This window comes from Urocitellus parryii, chromosome 9, assembly GCF_045843805.1.
Source record: "Urocitellus parryii isolate mUroPar1 chromosome 9, mUroPar1.hap1, whole genome shotgun sequence".
NCBI classification, from domain to species: Eukaryota; Metazoa; Chordata; class Mammalia; order Rodentia; family Sciuridae; genus Urocitellus; species Urocitellus parryii.
This window is the reverse complement of record NC_135539.1, coordinates 14540520-14561456: the sequence shown is the minus strand read 5'-3', so window position 1 is coordinate 14561456 and position 20937 is coordinate 14540520. Positions and strand designations below refer to the sequence as shown.

The window sequence follows — 20937 nt, the reverse complement described above, 5'->3', positions numbered from 1 at the left end:
CTCCAAATCAAAAAACAGGGAAAAGACAGTCTCTTATTAATAAGTGGTACTGGGAAAAACTAGATATCCAGAAAAATGTAACTGGCTTCCTACTTATGATATACAAAAACCAGATGAAATGGAATGAAAAATCTAAATATAAGACCCAAAATGAAAAATCTCCTAGAAGAAAACATATGAGAAAAGCTTTATGATACAGGATTTGGTGATGATTTTATAACTGTAACAGCAAGAGAAACTAAAAACTTGACCAATAGGACTACATCAAACTCCAAACCTTCTGTGCAGCAAAGGAATAATTAAATTTAAGAGGGTAGACATCATTTTAAGTATTCTTATCAAACACACAAAATGTGTCCTCACCCTTAAAATTCACCAAAATAATCTGTTTTTATCTTCTCACCTACTACCTTTCTCAATTGATCTAACAGACAGCTATGGTTTGGATGTAGTTTGTCTCCCAAGATTTATGTCCTGGAAGCTTGGCCCCAGTGTGGTGACACAGAAGTGGTGCAAATATTCAGAGGTGGAGGCCTAGTGAGGTGATTGGGCCATAACTGCCATCAGAAGGGATTAATACTGGTCTCATGGAATTAGCACAAGTAGATTAGTTCCTGCAGAGTGAGCTGCTGCAGAGTACGCCTGGCCCCTCCCTGCTCTGTTGCTTCTTTGATCATGTACATGCCCTGTCTGCATATGGATGTTTCCTTTCCATTTCTCTGATGTTTCAATGCTTCAGATGTTGGTGCCATGATATTTAAACACTCCAACAACCAGAATACTGAGAAAATAAAACATAACCAAGCTCAGGTATTTTGTTAGAGTCATACAAAGCAGATTAAGACACTGGTAAAAGTCCTAATAACTAGCATTATAGAATTTTGGTGCAGACAGACATAAGAGATCACCTTCCAGAACACTTTGGGTTATCTGAAGAATATAAGATTAAGAGGCGAACCTGCAACCCACAGGCGGGTCAGGTCCAGCAACCTGCCGAGTGAGAGAACAGCTACGCGCGCCTGCAGGGAACGTGGTCAGGACCCACAAGTAGGACAGGGCCGGCGGCTTGCTGAAGGGCAGGCCCGTCCCCTCCTCCAGTGTCTGCAAGGTAGGCGGGGCTGTGACCACTGGCAGATCGGGCCGAGCGGCCTGCTGAGGGGTGGAACCGGCCCCTCCCCCAGTGCCTGCAAGCTAAGCAAACCTTCGACCCATCGGGAGGTCAGGCCCAGCAACCTGCGGGGTGACAGAGGTGCCCCTCGTGCCTGCTGGGTAGGCAGACCTTTGACCGACCAGCAGAGCAGACCTAGGGCCTGCCAGCGTAACAGACGGATCACACAAATTGGAGGAGGATCACAGCCACTACCTGCCCTGCAAGGTGATCTTTCAACCATACAAGAGCAATATAAATAAAGAGAGGGAAAATTTCAAAAACACAACAGTTTCACCAAGCAGAAAGAAACGCCAGCAGTATGAAAAGACAAGGAAAGAAAGGACCACAGGCAATGCAGGTCAACTCAACTTTAGAAGAGGTAATAGGTGCAACAGATGGAATGTCAGATAGAGAGGTCAGGATATACATGCTTCAGATGATCTGGAGTCTCAAGGAAGACATGAGACAGCAAAATCAGATAATGAAAGACCACATTGACAAACAAATCCAGGAAGTAAAAGATCAATTTCACAGGGAGATAGAGGTAATAAAAAACAAACAAATAGAAATCCTAGAAATGCAGGAAACAATAAACCAACTTAAAAACTCAATTGAGAATACTACCAGCAGAGTAGATCACCTAGAAGAGAGAACATCAGACAATGAAGACAAAGTATTCCAACTGGAAAAGAACATAGACAGCTCAGCAAGTCTGCTAAGAAACCATGAGCAGAACATAAAAGAATTATGGGACAATATCAAAAGACCAAATTTAAGAATCATTGGGATACAGGAAGGCACAGAGCTCCATACCAAAGGAATAAACAGTCTATTCAGTGAAATAATACAAGAAAACTTCCCAGACTTGAAGAATGAGACAGAATCCCAAATCCTAGAAGCCTACAGGACACCGAATGTGCAAAATCATAAGAGATCCACACCTAGACACATTATAATGAGGATGTCCAACATACAGAATAAGGAGAGAATTTTAAAAGCTGCAAGAGAAAGAAAGCAGATTACATTTAGGGGTAAACCAATCAGGATAACAGCTGATCTCTCAACACAGACTCTGAAAGCTAGAAGATCCTGGAATAACATATTTCAAACACTGAAAGAAAATGGGTTCCAACCAAGAATCGTGTATCCGGCGAAATTAAGCTTCAGGATAGAAGATGAAATTAAAACCTTCCACGATAAACAAAAGTTAAAAGAATTCGCAGCTAGAAAACCATCTCTTCAAAAAATCCTTGGCAAAACATTACAGGAAGAGGAAATGGAAAATAACATTGAAAACCAACAATGGGAGGTAGGACAGTAAAGGGGGGAAAGTAGTCAAAGAGGATAACAAATCAGGTTTAGTAACATCAATAAACAAATATGGATAGAAGAACAAACCATATCTCAATAATAACCCTAAATGTTAATGGCTTAAACTCACCAATTAAGAGACACAGGCTAGTAGAATGGATCACAAAACAAGACCCAACAATATGCTGCCTACAGGAGACGCATCTGATAGGAAAAGATATTCATAGACTGAAGGTGAAAGGTTGGGAAAAATCATACCACTCATATGGACTGCGGAAACAAGCAGGAGTGTCCATACTCATATCCAATAAAATAGATTTCAAGCCAAAGTTAATCAAAAGGGATAAAGAAGGACACTTCATACTGCTCAAGGGAACCATACACCAACAAGACATAACAATCATAAATATATATGCCCCAAATAATGGTGCAGCTGTGTTCATCAAACAAACTCTTCTCAAGTTCAAGAGTCTAATAGACCAACATACAATAATCATGGGAGACTTCAACTCACCTCTCTCACCACTCGACAGATCTACCAAACAAAAGTTAAATAAGGAAACTATAGAACTCAACAACACAATCAACAACCTAGGCTTAATTGACATATATAGACTATACCACCCAACATCAAGTAGTTACACTTTTTTCTCAGCAGCACATGGAACCTTCTCAAAAATGGACCATATATTATGTCACAGGGCAACTCTTAGACAATATGAAGGAGTAGAGATAATACCATGCATCTTATCTGATCATAATGGAATGAAACTGAAAATCAATGATAAAAGAAGGAAGGAAAAATCAAGCATCACTTGGAGAATGAACAATAGGTTGCTGAATGATCAATGGGTTTTAGAAGACATCAAGGAGGAAATTAAAAACTTCCTAGAGTCAAATGAAAACACAGACACAACATATCGGAATCTATGGGACACATTGAAAGCAGTTCTAAGAGGAAAATTCATTGCTTGGAGTTCATTCCTCAAAAAAAGAAAAAACCAACAAATAAATGATCTCATACTTCATCTCAAAATCCTAGAAAAAGAAGAGCAAAACAATAGCAAAAGAAGTAGAAGGCAAGAAATAATAAAAATTAGAGCTGAAATTAATGAAATTGAAACAAAAGAAACAATTGAAAAAATTGACAAAACTAAAAGTTGGTTCTTTGAAAAAATAAATAAAATTGACAGACCCTTAGCCATGCTAACGAAGAGAAGAAGAGAGAGAACCCAAATTACTAGCATACGGGATGAAAAACGCAATATCACAACAGACACTTCAGAAATACAGAAGATAATCAGAAATTATTTTGAATCATTATACTCCAATAAAATAGAAGATAGTGAAGGCATAGATAAATTCCTTAAGTCTTATGATCTGCCCAGATTGAGTCAGGAGGATATAGACAACCTAAACAGACCAATAACAATAGAGGAAATAGAAGAAATCATCAAAAGATTACCAACTAAGAAAAGCCCAGGACCGGATGGGTATACAGCAGAGTTTTACAAAACCTTTAAAGAGGAACTAACACCAATACTTTTCAAGCTATTTCAGGAAATAGAAAAAGAGGGAGAACTTCCAAATTCATTCTATGAAGCCAACATCACCCTGATTCCAAAACCAGACAAAGACACTTCAAAGAAAGAAAACTACAGACCAATATCTCTAATGAACCTTGACGCAAAAATCCTCAATAAAATTCTGGCGAATCGGATTCAAACACATATCAAAAAAAATTATACACCATAATCAAGTAGGATTCATCCATGGGATGCAAGGCTGGTTCAATATACGGAAATCAATTAATGTTATTCACGACATCAATAGACTTAAAAATAAGAACCATATGATCATCTCAATAGATGCAGAAAAAGCATTCGACAAAGTACAGCATCCCTTTATGTTCAAAACTCTAGAAAAATTAGGGATAACTGGATCATACCTCAACATTGTAAAAGCAATCTATGATAAGCCACAGGCCAGCATCATTCTGAATGGAGAAAAATTGAAGGCATTCCCTCTAAGATCTGGTACAAGACAGGGATGCCCTCTCTCACCACTTCTGTTCAACATAGTCCTCGAAACACTGGCCAGAGCAATTAGACAGACGAAAGAAATTAAAGGCATAAAAATAGGAAAAGAAGAACTTAAATTATCACTATTTGCAGATGATATGATTCTATACCTAGCAGACCCAAAAGGGTCTACAAAGAAGCTATTAGAGCTAATAAATGAATTCAGCAAAGTGGCAGGATATAAGATCAACACGCATAAATCAAAGGCATTCCTGTATATCAGCGACAAATCCTCTGAAACGGAAATGAGGACAACTACTCCATTCACAATATCCCCCCAAAAAATAAAATACTTGGGAATCAACCTAACAAAAGAGGTGAAAGATTTATACAATGAAAATTACAGAACCTTAAAGAAAGATATAGAAGAAGACCTTAGAAGATGGAAAAATATACCCTGCTCATGGATAGGCAGAACTAACATCATCAAAATGGCGATATTACCAAAAGTTCTCTATAAATTCAATGCAATGCCAATCAAAATCCCAACAGCATTTCTTGTAGAAATAGATAAAAGAATCATGAAATTCATATGTAATAATAAAAGACCCAGAATAGCAAAAACAATACTAAGCAGGAAGTGTGAATCAGGCGGTATAGCGATACCAGACTTCAAACTATACTACAGAGCAATAGTAACAAAAACAGCATGGTACTGGTACCAAAACAGGCGGGTGGACCAATGGTACAGAATAGAGGACACAGTAACCAATCCACAAAACTACAACTATCTTATATTTGATAAAGGGGCTAAAAGCATGCAATGGAGGAAGGATAGCATCTTCAACAAATGGTGCTGGGACAACTGGAAATCCATCTGCATCAAAATGAATCTGAATCCCTATCTCTCGCCATGCACAAAAGTTAACTCAAAATGGATCAAGGAGCTTGATATTAAATCAGAGACACGGCATCTGATAGAAGAAAAAGTTGGCTATGATCTACATACTGTGGGATCAGGCTCCAAATTCCTCAATAGGACACCCATAGCGCAAGAGTTAACAACTAGAATCAACAAATGGGACTTACTCAAACTAAAAAGTTTTTTCTCAGCAAAAGAAACAATAAGAGAGATAAACAGGGAGCCTACATCCTGGGAACAAATCTTTACTCCACACACTTCAGATAGAGCCCTAATAACCAGAATATATAAAAAACTCAAAAAATTAGACAATAAGATAACAAATAACCCAATCAATAAATGGGCAAAGGACCTGAACAGACACTTCTCAGAGGAGGACATACAATCAATCAATAAGTACATGAAAAAATGCTCACCATCGCTAGCAGTCAGAGAAATGCAAATCAAAACCACCCTAAGATACCATCTCACTCCAGTAAGATTGGCAGCCATTAGGAAGTCAAACAACAATAAGTGCTGGAGAGGATGCAGGGAAAAGGGCACTCTTGTTCATTGCTGGTGGGGCTGCAAATTGGTGCAGCCAATTTGGAAAGCAGTATGGAGATTTCTCGGAAAGCTGGGAATGGAACCACCATTTGACCCAGCTATTCCCCTTCTCGGTCTATTCCCCAAAGACCTAATAAGAGCATGCTACAGGGACACTGCTACATCGATGTTCATAGCAGCACAATTCACGATAGCAAGATTGTGGAATCAGCCTAGATGCCCTTCAATAGATGAATGGATAAAAAAAATGTGGCATTTATACACAATGGAGTATTACTCTGCATTAAAAAATGACAAAATCATAGAATTTGGAGGGAAATGGATGGCATTAGAGCAGATTATGCTAAGTGAAGCTAGTCAATCTTTAAAAAACAAATACCAAATGACTCCTTTGATATAAGGGGAGGAAACAAGGACAGGGTAGGGACGAAGAGCTTGAGACGAAGATTTACATTAACAGGGTTGAGAGGTGGGAGGGAAAGGAAGTGAGAAGGGAAATCGCATGGTAATGGAAGGTGATCCTCAGGGTTATACAAAATGACATATAAGAGGAAAGGAGGGGTAAGACAAGATGATACAAATGGAAGAAATGATTTACAGTAGAAGGGGTAGAGAGAGAAAAGGGGAGGGGAGGGGAGGGGAGGGGAGGGGGGATAGTAGAGAATAGGACAGACAGCAGAATACATCAGACACTAGAAAGGCAATATGTCAATCAATGGAAGGGTAACTGATGTGATACAGCAATCTGTATACGGGGTAAAATTGGGAGTTCATAACCCACTTGAATCAAACTGTGAAATATGATGTATTAAGAACTATGTAATGTTTTGAATGACCAACAATTAAAAAAAAGAAAAAGAAAATAAGATTAAGATCTTAATGATGCCAAATAACAGAATTTAAGGGGGAACAGGTCAACTGACTCCTGATCACATTACAGCACTACTTACAAAAGAGTGTCTCATCACACCAAACTTAAATATTAATTTGATATACAAAGTCATTCAATATTTGTAATTTGTCTATCTTCTTTCTTATTTTGTAGACAACATTTTAAGTAAAATCTCTCTTCAAAAATAATGTTGCATATAAGTATTTTTATAAGATCAACTCTCTCTCTCTCTCTCTTCTAAGACCATGACATTCCCTACCATTGTTCCCACAGAATATCTTTGGGATGCAGCATATTAATTATAAGATATTAGATTCCTTTTTAGACACTTGTTAGAAAAATATTCTTAATGTTTTTGATAAAATGACAAAGTACCACATAATCCCACCTTCCTGAGTTCACAACTACCCAAATCTTTATATATTTTCATATTTATTTTCCAAAGCCATAACTGTATTTATAGCTCTATGTTAATCAGAGCTGAAAGTAATTTTTCTAATAACTACATCAAAGTCTGTCAAACTGTAACCATGTGCTTATCACAGATGATTTTCACTATTTTCAAATTTTAATGGTAATGGTAAATTGAACATAGTTCTTGTCTTCTGTTGAATAATTTCCTAAAGAAAGTTAGGAGCATTAGTTCTTACTGGTGTTCTTTTTTTCCTTTAAGGTAATTTAGAAAAATTAAAATTATCTTTGTGTGATTAATCAAAAAAATCATCAACATAAGTATGCAGGACATGTTGGTATGTGAAAATATATCTATCAGATCAGCAGACCAGAAATTTACCAACTAAAACTATTTAAATGTACAGATATAAAAACTTCAGGAAACAATTTAAAGCAATATAGACATTTTTCATAAGTATAAGATTTCATATGTTTGTTTTACAATATAAATTAAAATGAAAAAATTACTGCCACAATGAAAAAACAACTTTTTCACATCTAAAAAATGTGTAGTGCCTGCCTTCATGCAATAAAATAACAATATAAATATGCTTAAGGATCTACTTACCAGGCTCTCCCCCATCATCTTCCATGGGGTTTCTATGAAATTCAGGAGGGGTACTTGGAAAGAGAAGAGCTGTGTCCCATTTCGTCCTTTTATCACTCTCAGGTATCGTATCTTCTGAAATTGAATAGTACTTACTAAAACGCAGATGATATTTTACCTAAAGTGAACCATAAAAAAACAAACATTTTAAAACAATGAACATTGAAAAGTAAATTTATGAAGGAAAGTAAAACACAAATTTTTAAACTGTGTTTTGAGGACAGAATGAACAATTTAGGATTCTAAATGAAGAGAAACAACACTATCACTGTGACATGGGACAAACAGTTAATCAAAAAAACAGGCAAAAATTGAAATTATTTAAACTTTTATCTGTCCTCTTTCACCTTCATGACATTGGCACCTGAGTTTCAAAGTCAACAGAGGGGCTTGGTCATCTTTGTGAATACTGTTCTAGACCCGCAATTGGTCTGCCTAGTGAATGAACATCAAAAAGTCTACTTAGGGTGATACCAGAAAGATGTTAGAGAGGATGGTCCTGGAGAGCCTTCACAGAAAGCCCAGCCCAGCCCAGAGCAGGTTTCACACTTCCAGCATCCAGAACCATGAGGAAATTCGTTTGTGTTGTTTTAGGCCATCCAGTTTGTAGTGCTTTGTCCCAGCAGCCCAAGAAACCCAAGGCAGGTGGCCCTGAGAATGAATGACCTTTGCAATAAATGGTGCTGGGATAAACTTGTATTGACACAGAAGCAACCAGAAACTTGATCTTCTTTCAAATTATACACACAAAAAATTTATGTATATTGTAGACCTAAATATGAAAAGCAAAATAATAAATCTTCTAGGAGAAAAAAAAAAGAAAGATGTTAGAAAGGGAAGTACCAGGCTTCACTATTCCATACAAACAGGAACACTTTGTTGAAAATCCCAAAACATGAGAATAATCTGGAATCATGGACGGTACACAGAACTGAGTAAAAAAAATGCATTAAAGACAATGAATGACAAGAGCAAGACTTCTGAGTAGAAGTACTTCTACTCACACACACACAAAAAATGACTAAAACATAGAATAAACAACTAGTATTCAACTGAGGGAGAGACAGAAGTGCAGAGGGGTCTGATGAAGACACTGTGGAGCACAAAGACCCGAAGATGCCTTGTGAAAAATTGAACAAAGGACCTTGCATCTTCCCTCTCACCTTCCCAGAGGGATCAACTTAGAACCAGGAGGTATTTCTCATAACAGGGAAAAGGTAAGCTGAAAGCCCCTCTTGACACCACAGACACCTGAAGTTTGTGCCATGGGAGAATCCTAGAGCCAACCTAGGACCTGAGACCAGTTTCAGGAGCTTCTGGGGAAAATACTATGATAACCCACCCCTAGTGATTCACAGCTAGTGATGTGACACCTCTGTAGCCTATGCAGTTGAGGCACTCAAGAGCATTGCTAGCATCGATTAGCTGAAGAAACTGAATGGAAATGACACTACTGGGCCCACCTGAGAACATTTGCTCTATGAAACCAACATCCTACATTCTTTCCAGGAGAAAGACTTCTACTATGAAAGTAAATCTTTAAAATTGGTATAAGCAACTATCCCACCACATGTGCAAATATCAATTTTGATACACAAAAAAACATGAAAAAGGTAATATGACACCTCCAAAGGAACACAAAAATTATCCAAAAACAGACTGCAAAGAAAATAAAATATATGAAATGCCAAAAATATTCAAAATAATGATATCAAGAAACTAATACAAAAGAATAAGAACAGACAATTCAAAGAAATCAGGAAAATAACTCATTATTGGAATGCAAAATTTAACAGAGAGATATCAAAAATAGAATCAAACAAAAACCATGGACCTGAATTATCCTGGGAGTAAAAAGTTACCATTGAGAGTTTTAATAATAGACCAGACAGATCAGGCAGAAGAATTTTTGGACTGGAAGACAGGTCTTTTGAAATAACCCAATCAGATTTTAAAAAGAAAGGAAGAAAGAAAAAGCTTGTAATACTTTGGTATGTCATTGAGTGAAGAAATGTTTACATTTATTGAAGAAGGAGAGAAGACAGGAAAAGCCATAGAAAAACATACCTAACAAAGTAATTACTGAAAACATTCTCTATTGTTGGAGCAATACAGACACCCAAAGGAAATTCAAAAGATAACAAACTCAAACCAAGAAGGTGCTGTCTAAGACATCACAGGGCTAAACTGTTAGAAGTCAAAAACAAGGAATGATTAAGATCAGAACCAAAATGAATGAGATAACAAATTTAAAAGAAACAACAACAAAGAATCAGTGAGTTGGTTCTCTGAAAACATAAACAAGATAAATAAACCCTTCACCAACTAACCAAAAGGAAAAGAGAGAAGACCCAACTTAATAAAATAAGAGATGAAAAAGGAGAAATTACCATATACATCATAGAAATCCAGAGGATCACCAGGGACTATTTCAAAAACAAATACTCCAATAAATTGGAAAACCTAGAAAAAAGGAAACTTTTCTAGATATATATGACCTGCCAAAATGAATTGAGATACAGAGAAAATTTAAACACACCAATAACTAACAATGAGATAAAAACAGTTATAAAAAGTCTTCCAACACCATCACCACCAACAACAACAAATGCCCAGCTTCATGGAGTTTCAGTTAAACAATGCAATGGTCCTCAAATTATTCCATGAAACTGAAAGGGGTGGAACACTTCTAAATTCATTCTATAAAACCAGTATCACACTAATACCAAAACCAGATACACAGGAAAGAAAACTAAAACCAATATACCTTATGAACAAAATTCCTTAATAAAATACCAAAAAAAAAACATATACAAAAGCATAGTAAGAAGACTTTACATCATGACCAAGTTGGTTTAATTCCAGGATTGCAAGGATGGTTTAACATATGCAAACCAATAAATGTAATTGACCACACAAACAGAATTAAAGATCATATAGTCATCTCAAAAGATGCAGAGAAAACCTTGGACAAAATCTGGCACCCATTCATGAAGAAACTAGGGATTAAAAAACTTACCTCAACATAATAAAGTCTATATACAACAATTCCAAGACCAACTTCATAGTGAAAGCATTTCCTTTAAAATCTAAAACAAGACAAGGAGGCCCACTCTCCTCACTCCTATTCATTATAGTACTAGAAATTCTATCCAGAATAATTAGTAAAAAGAAAGGAAGAAATGAAATTATTACTGTTTGGATATCTTAGAAGACTGCTAGAGCTAATAAACAAATTCAGCAAAGTAACAGGTTATAAAATCAACATTAAAAATCAATAGCTTTCCTAAACATTAATAATGAATCTTCTGAAAAAGAACTCAGGAAAACAATCCCACTCACAACAGTCTCAAAATATTAAAAGAAAGAAAGCCTGTGAATAAACTGAACCAAGGACATGAAAGACCTTACAATAAAAACTAAAATGCTGAAACCAAAGATCTTAGACGATAAAAAGACCTCCCATGTTCATGAACAGACAGAATTTATATCACCAAAATGGTCATACTATCAGAAGCAATATTCAGATTCAGTGCAATACCCATCAAAATACCAATGACATTTTTCACAGAACTAGGGAAAAAAATCCCAGAATTCAGTTGGAATAAGACCCAAAGTGACCAAAGAATTCTAAGCCAAAAATAGCGAATGTAGGAGGCATCACACTACCTAACTTTGAATTATACTATGGAGCTACAGTAACAAAAACAGCATGGTATTGCCACAAAAACAGATACAAAGATCAATGGAACAGAAGATATAGAAACAGACTGTTTTAGCTTTCTTGCTGTGACTGAAAGACCCGACCAGCACAATTGTAGAGGAGGAAGAGTTTATTTAGCGGTTCACAGTTTCAGAGGTCTCGATCCATAGACAGCAGGCTGCATTCCTCATGGCAGAGAGTGAGGTGGAGGGAAGCAGCTCACATGATGATCAGAAATCAGAGAGAGAGAGGTCTCCACTTGCCAGATACAAATATGTACCTCGATGCCCCAATGCCCTACCTCCTCCAGCCACACCCCAGGCTTTAGTTACCACTCAGTTAATGCAAACAGGAGATTAATTCACTGGCTGGGTTAAGACTATCATAACCTAATCATTCTCCTCTGAACCTTCTTGCATTGTCTCACACATGAGCTTCTGGGAGATACCTGACACCCTAACCATAACACAGACCCACACAGATACAGTCATCTGATTCTTGGCAAAAGTGTCAAAAACATACACTGGAGCAAAAAACAGCATACTACAGAGATACAGCCACATCAATGTTTATAGCAGCACAATTCACAATAGCAAAACTGTGGAGCCAACCTAGATGCCCTTTATTAGAAGAGTGGATAAAAAAAAATGTGGCATACATACACAATTGAATTTTACTCATCAATAAAAGAAAATAAAATTATGGCATTTGCAGGTAAATGGATGGTGGTGGAGAAGATAATGCTAAGTGAAATTAGCCCATCACCCCCCCAAAAAAAACAAATGCCAAATATTTTCTCTTATATAAGGAGACTTATTCATAGTGGGGTAGGGAAGGGGAGCATGGGAGGAATAGATGAATTCTAGATAGGGCAAAGGGGTGGGAGGGAAAGGGAGGGGGCAGGGGGTTAGCAAGGATGGTGGGATGTGATGGACGTCATTATCCAAAGTACATGTACAAATTGGTGTCAACATACTTTCTATACAACCAGAGATGTGAAAATTGTGCTGTATATGTGTAATAAGAATTGTAATAAATTCCACTGTCATTTACTTTTTTAAAAATCAATTAAAAATAAGATTAAAGCAGGAAGTATCACAATATCAGACCTTAAACCATACTACAGAGCAATAGTAACAAAAATGGCATGGTATTGGCACCAAAATAGACTGGCAGACCAATGGTACAGAGTGAAGGACACAGAGACTAACTCACATAAATACAGTTATCTCATAGACAAAAGTGCCAAAGACATACATTGGAGAAAAGATAATCCCTTCAACAAATGGTGCTGGGAAAAGTGGAAATTCATATGCAGCAAAATGTAATTAAACCCCTGTCTCTCACCCTGCACAAAACTCAACCCAAAGTGGATCAAGGACCAAGGAATTAGAGGAGGACTCTGTGCCTAACAGAAGAAAAAGCAGGCCTAAATCTTCATCATATCAGCTTAGTACCTGACTTCCTAACAAAACTCCTAAAGTACAAGAAATGAAATCAGGAATCAATAAATGGGATGTATTCAAAGCCAAAAGCTTCTTCTCAGCAAAGGAAACAATCAATAACGTGAAGAGAGAGCCTACAGAATGGGAGAAAATCTTTACCACATGCACATCAGATAGAGTACTAATCTCCAGGATATATAAAGAACTCAAAAAACTTAACACACACACAAATATGAATAACCCTATCAATAAATGGGTTAATGAACTGAGCAAACACTTCCCAGAAGAAGATATAGAATTGATCAACAAATATATGAAAAAAATGTGCAACATCTCTAGCAATTTGAGAAATGCAAATCAAAACTACTCTAAGATTTCATCTCACTTCAGTCATAATAGCAATTATCAAGAATACAAATAACAATATGTTCTGGCAAGAATGTGGGTAAAAAGGTACATTCATACATTGCTGGTGGGATTGAAAAATGCTTCAACATCTTTGAGGAAAGCAGTATGGAGCTTCCTTAGAAAATTTGGAATGGAACCACGACTTGACCTAGCTAGCCCACTTCTCAGTCCATACCCAAAGGACTTAAAATCAGCATACTACAGTGATATAGCTACCTCAATGTTTATAGCAGCTCAATTCACAACAGCTGAAATGTGGGATCAACCTAGATGAATGGATAAAGAAACTGCAGTATATATACACAAGGGAATATTACTCAGCCTTAAAGAAGAATGAAATTATGGCATCTGCAGGTAAATGGATAAAGTTAGAGAATATCATGCTAAGTGAAGTAATCCAATCCCCAAAACACAAAGGCTATATGGGTTCTCTGATAAGTAGATGCTGATCCATAATGGGGGGAGGGGGCATGCACAAGGGAAGAATGGAGGAACTCTGGTTTGGACAGAGGGGAGAGAGGGAAGGGAAGGGAGTGTAGGGGTGAGAAAGATAGTGAAATGAGACAGATATTATTACCCTATGTATGGATATGATTGCATGAATGGTGTGACTCTATAGTCATTTATAACCAAAGAAACGGAAAGTTGTGCTCCATTTCTGTAGAAATTAATTAAATGATGAAATAAAAGATCTGGTAAACTACCAAGTTACCATTGTCCTTTTGTATCCTCTTTAAGGGAGATCATAACCCTTAGCATCTATGTACGTACTAATTCCAATGCAACCTGACAGAGCCTAACAGCTATTATTAAAGATTTAGAAGTAATTCTAATTAATGAAAAAGAAGCAAGTTTATCAGGTTGGAATCTCTGCTAGTACTTATGTCTGCTTTTGCTTTGAATATGTTTGACCTGGGCATAGTCTTTTTTTCTTGCCCACCATTTGAAGAAGAAGTAGAAGCATCTGCCAGGCCAACTAGGTTTTCAAAGTTAATATCCTGACTAGTTAATGTTCCTATCATTCCATATTCCATTTATATAAGACCACAGGGTGGCAGATATAGACCCTCAACAGAATAATGCAATGCTTAAAATCTTGTATTTTTTAAGTTAGAACTAGATTCAAATGCGTGGTCTGTTATAAATTAGCAATTAAGATCCTAATCAAGTTATAGTTTTTCCCACTAATTCTCTAAAATCTAAAAGTATAATTATCAGATTTTTAGATAAACTTTCTCACCGTAAGTGGCAAGTTATCATCACTACTTTTGAAGTCATGATCAAATATGATGGCAGCCATCACAGGATTAGAATTATTTTCAGTCCTAATGTAATTTTCAAAAGATGTTTCTGAAGAAAAGCCACGAACTGTAGAAATAAAAAAAATCTAAATTATTCACATAAATGTAAAATGTCTATTAATACCAAAATCCTAATGGTACCATAAATTTCAAAACATTGTTACTAAACATTGACATATGAGGCCACTTAATGGATGTGATACAAAACCAAAATAAAAATAAATACATAAAATACAAATAAGGTTGTAATAGACCATAGATATGTATATAAAGCCCAGAACGAAAAAGCCCCCCACACACAAGATAATGGAGACTATATTTTCATGAGTGTGGAATAGGGAAAATTTTTTAATCAGCAAACAAAGAGCAATAAATACAAAGAAAAAGATTGAGGTATATTAGATTTTATTAAATTTAAGAACCATTACTCTTCAAAACCTACCACTAAGTAAAAAGTAAGACAGACAGAGCTCATATGCAATACCTATAATCAACAAATAAACATATAAATAACTCCTAAAGTCAGTAAGAAAAAATAGTCAAGCCAATAGTAAGATGAACAATATTTACATAAGCTCCTCACAGTAAAACAATACACTGAGTTGACCAAGGAGGATATGAAGATGTGTTCAATCAGATTTTAATCAGAGTAAAGCAAGTTAGAAACAAAATGATTCCATAACATATGCATCAAATGGCTGGAATTAGGTAAAGTTGTATCAATATTTGTATTCATTAAATGAAAATTATTCATTATTTTTTTCCTTTTCCATATAAATAAAAACATGACATTTACCTTAAAGGTAAGTGATGGATGCTGTCATCTCTGTCTATTACTAGAAGCCAGTGAATTGGTTGCTCCATATTCATAACCTGATGCAAAGGCAAGCATCTTCTGGTTTCAAGCACATGGGTTATCTAAGCTAAAAACTCTTTGCTTCCCCAAAATAGAAATACTAGATAAAATTTATGTAATGCATAGTTAATAACAGAAACAAAAAGGGGAAAGGAAAGTAGTTAGGGAGTGAGGGAAGGAGGGTGTGAAGGAAAGAAAAAGGAAGAACGATATAGGAAGAAGGGACAGACACAAGATATCCAAATTCCATAAATAAAGAGGCAGTTTCTGCTGTCTTCTCAACTCTCACAAGTATAATTTTCAACAGGGTAAAATTTGTTTTGTAAACAGCTTTTAAACTTTTTGAGGATATAGCTCATTTTTTTCATTCTTTTAAATTGGTGTGTTGTAGTTGTGCATACTGGTGGGATACATTGTTATACATGATTTTATATATATGAGATTATGTACATATATATATAATTTGGCCAATATCACTCACCAGCACTTCCCCTTTCTCTCTCCTCCTCCCACCCCCAGTCCCTTTTCTCTACTCTATTGATCTCCCATTGATTTTTCATGAGATTCCCCACCCACCCACACACCTCTTTTCTTTTTTCCTCTCTAGCTTCCACATATGAAAGAAAACATCTAACTCTTGACCTTCTGAGTGTGGCTTATTTTCCTTGACATAATGCTCTCAATTTCCAAAAATTTTTCTGCAAATGACATAATTTTGTTTTTCTTTATGCCAAATAAAATTCTGATGTTTATATATACCACATTTTTTTATCCATTCATCTGTTGACAGACACCTAGTCTGGTTCCATAACATGGCTATTGTGAATTTCACTGCTATAAATATTAATACACATGTATTGATTGATAAATGTGCTAATTTCAGTTCTTTCAGGTAAATACCAAGGAGTGGTATAGCTAGGTAATATGGTGGTTCCATTCCTAGTCTTTTGAGAAATCTACATACGGATTTCCAAAGTGGTTGTACTAATTTGCAGCCCACAATCAATGGGTTAGTACATTTTTAGCTCATATCTGCAACAGAATTTATTGCTATTTGTATTCTTGATGATTGCCATTCTACCTAGTGATGAAATCTATGTAGTTTTGATTTAAATTTCCCTTCTTCTTGCTCATTTCCTTTGCTTTGCAGAAGACTTTTTTAATTTGATGCCTTCCTACTTATTTATTTTTGGTTTTACATCTTAAGCTTTTGTAGTCTTTTTTCCATTACAATTCTTATTACACATATACAGCACAATTTTTCATATCTCTGGTTGTATATAAAGTATGTTGGTACCCAATTCGATTCTTCATACATGTACTTTGGATAATGATGTCCACCACATTCCACCATCCTTGATAATCCCCTGCCCCTCCCTTTCCCTCCCACCCCTCTTCCCTATCTAGAATTCATCTAATCCTCCCATGCTCCCACTTCCTACCTCACTATGAGTCAGTCTCCTTATATCAGAGAAAACTTTCGGCATTTGTTTCATTGGGATTGGCTAAATTCAATTAGCATTATCTTCTCCAACACGATCCATTTACTTGCATATACCATGATTTTATTCACTTTTATTGCTGAGTAAAATTCCATTGTGTATATATGCTGTGGGAGCCCATCCTTGCAAGTGACTTGAGTTTCTTCCCCATCTGGGTGTGAGGTGCTCAGTCACTTTTAATGTGGCAGAGCTCCCCCCTGCCTTCTTGGGCTCCAGAACTTGTCCCTGTGGAGGCATATCTCACCACTGCCCCAAAGATCCAATCATCAAACCTGACCTTGCAACACTGCCCTCCTTGACCTTCATTAGATGGGATTTTCCCCAGAATTCTTTGTTCTCCAATAAAAGCCATCTCCCTAGTGCTCGCTCTGTCTTGCTAGTCTCCAGATCAAAATCTTTATTAAGGGACTTGAGTGTCTCCCCAATCCAGAAGACAGCAGAAAAAATCACCTGGCTCACAGAAGAGCCTAAATGGATTTCTCAGTGGCCTATCCCAAGGGAGAAACTTAATTCATATGTTGGTTGAGGAACAACTTCAAGCTGGTCATATAGCCCTTGGAACACCCCCGTATTTTTTATTAAGAAAAAATCAGGTAGTTGGAAGTTATTACAGGATCTGAGGACAATAAATCATGCAATTCAGCCTATGGGATCATTACAGTCTGAACTTCCTTCTCCTACAGGTATTCCTTCAGATTATAGATTAATGGTAATAGACCTGAAAGATTGTTTCTTTTCAATAAAATTACATCCTGAGGATTGTGAAAAATTTACTTTAAGTGTCCTAGCAGTTAATTTTAAAGAACCAGTTAAGAGATATTCCTGGAAGTTTTGCCTCAGGGAATGCATAATAGTACAATTTTATGTCAGAAATTTGTGGCTCAAGCAATAACACCTATAAGAAATAATTTTCCTGATGCATATATTATTCATTTCATGGATGACATATTATTAGCTCTTGCTAGTCCAAAAGTACTTTCAGAAATTTTTACCTAATTAGAGACTTCACTCACAGCAATGGGTTTGTGCATTGCACCTCAAAAGGTGCAAAAGATGCCTCCTTTTCAGTATTTGGACCATGTAATTGAAGGACGTACAATTTTTCCTCAAAATATACAGATAAGAGTTAAGGAGTTACATGCCCTTAATGATTTTCAAAAATTATTAGGAGATATTAATTGGCTAAGGCCATCCTTAAAGCTAACTACTTCTGATTTAAGTCCCTTATTCCAGATCTTACAAGGAGATCCTTCTCCAACTTCTCCTCAGGCTAGAGCAGCTTTGAGAAAAGTGGAAATTGCAATTAAGAATGCACAGCATACTAGAATCAATTCTCAAGAGCTGGTATATTTATTAATATTCCCAACTGCTCATGTCCCCACAGGAGCTATATGACAAATATTGGGAGTTGTTGAGTGGGTTCATCTAGTGGATTCATTTAGCCCACTCCCCTCAAAAGACATTAATTCCTTTTCATGACTCAATTAGTAATAAAAGGCAGAACAAGAGTTTTACAACTAATTGGATCAGAACCTGATATTATAATCATTCCATTTTCTTTTCAACAGAATAATTGGCTTTTTCAAGCTTCTAATTTGTGGCAAATAGCTTTTGCTGATTTTCCTGATCAAATAGAGAGCCATTATCCTCATGATAAGGTCACACTACAGCTGAGCGACATATGTCTTCCACAACAACAGGCCCCTTAGGCCATGTTTGGTGGAAAGGTTTATAGACTGGTCAATGGAAAGGTCCAGATCCAGTGATTATGTGGGGCAGAGGTCATGCTTGTATTTTTCCAGAAGGTGCTTTTGTCCTATTTAGTTGCCTGAATGTGCAATCAGACAGAGAGAAAATAAAACCAAGATTCAAATTACTGAAGATTGACCCAGAGAAACCTTCCCTCAAAAGTAAGAGATTTTGAAGAAGAAAGAAGATGACCCAGCAAGACCCCATGGAAAAGCTGATCTCGTGGGAAGACCTGAAGAAGCTGACAACACACACTTCACGAGTGGTTTGGCTCCTAGGGAGAAATAAGACTCTGATGATGATGCTTGCCGCAGTAATAGCATTACTCGGCCATCAGGCACTTATTGGACCTATTTTCCAGATCCACCTTTAGTACACCCAGCTGTGTGGACTGGAGAATCCATCCCAGTATTTACTAATGACTCATATATGATGCGAGGATTTAAAGATACTCATATTACTCCCAATCACGTGACTGGATTTAATTATTCTGGCTATAGTGCCCAATTACCTTTGTAAAACATGCTGTAAAACATGCTGGCTGTCTATGAGTATCATTTGAGGAAAAGACAGCAATTGGGAGACCTAGACTGATTAATCATACTATTAATGGAGAAGTAAAACCTTATACTAGATCAGTTATTAAAATGGGACTTTCTCATAAAAACCAGTCATTTCTGCAGAACCTCCACAAATACCTCATTGTCCTAACAGTTCTGCAATAGAAATTGGCACCTTTCCTAGATGGATAGGTTGTGTAAATACCTTTCCAGTACAACATAAGGTGTCTAAAGATAACTGGGTATATTTTAGATTGGTCTCAAAAAATTGATAAAAGACAATTACAAAAAAGTTCTGCTATGACACTTACAGGATTTGTTAGAAATATTTTGACCTACAGTGAAAGTGGTATTCAGAAGGATGTTTGGTACTTAATTGCAGCCTCAGAATTTTTACATTTTACAGACAAGCCTTCACCATAATTTGTTGGCAAGAACTGTAAGGAAGGTTCTTGCTATGGCTTACAAGCCTGTATTCAATCTCCCAATGTTTTAATTATTAGAAATGTGAAAGTTAAATGGGTAGATGATAGATATAACGTAACATGTAACAAATGTAATCTAACTAATTGCATTATCAGATATAATAGAGGAAAAGGAGTGCTGATAGTTTATCAGCCCTCTTTTTTCTTTTTTTTTCTTTTTTTTAATTGTTGGTTGTTCAAAACATTACATAGTTCTTGATATATCATATTTCACACTTTGATTCAAGTGGGTTATGAACTCCCATTTTTACCCCGTATACAGATTGCAGAATCACATCAGTTACACTTCCATTGATTTACATATTGCCATACTCGTGTCTGTTGTATTCTGCTGCCTTTCCTATCCTCTACTATCCCCTCTTTTGTCTTACTGCCAGCTAATATTTCAGAGACATGGTACGCTGATGCTGGTTTTCAAGTTTTACAACAAATACATGCCCAGCTATAGAGACCTAAATGTGCCATTGGAATTAATAATAGTGGGAGTTGTTGCCTTGATTTCCTTTATTGCCTCAACAGTCACAGCTTCGGTGGCTTTATCTCAAAATATTCAACATGCAAATTTTCTTAATAATTTGGCCCAAAATACTTCCCCAAGGCTCTTCACAATCAAATAAATATTGATGTAAAGATTGAGACTAAGTTAAATGCCTTGGAGGCAACTGTCATAAATATAGGTAATGAGCTTTCAGCTTTAAAGTTTAAAGAAAGACTTAAATGTCACACAAGTTATAAATATGTGTGTGTTACAGCCGCCAAGCACAAAACCTCCCTGGGATTGGGAGAAGGTGAAAAACTATTTATTGGGCATTTGGCAAAATAATAAAACAGCTTGGATCTTTTGGAGCTCCATCATCATATTCAGGATATTCAAAATAATAGAGCTGATTTTTCGGATCCTTCTTCCTTAGCTAATCAAATATTAAAAGAATTAAATGGCTTTAACCCCAGAAACATTCATAAACACTCGGCCTGGTATATTTTTGCATTGTTCTCTTTGCTAATTTTGCATTGTTCTGTTAATTC

General features: G+C 36.4%; 1 protein-coding gene across 1 annotated transcript in view; it reads right to left on the bottom strand.

Annotated features, from left to right (window-relative positions):
- LOC113192356 (phospholipid-transporting ATPase ABCA3-like) overlaps positions 1 to 20937 on the bottom strand; it is a 143960-nt gene that overhangs the window by 104261 nt on the left and 18762 nt on the right. Inside the window, exons 3-4 of the mRNA XM_077802690.1 lie at positions 14699 to 14826; positions 7864 to 8020 (exon numbers count right to left, since the gene is read on the bottom strand). Coding sequence (XP_077658816.1) covers positions 7864 to 8020; positions 14699 to 14826 — 285 coding nt within the window. The remainder of the gene's footprint in view (positions 1 to 7863; positions 8021 to 14698; positions 14827 to 20937) is intronic.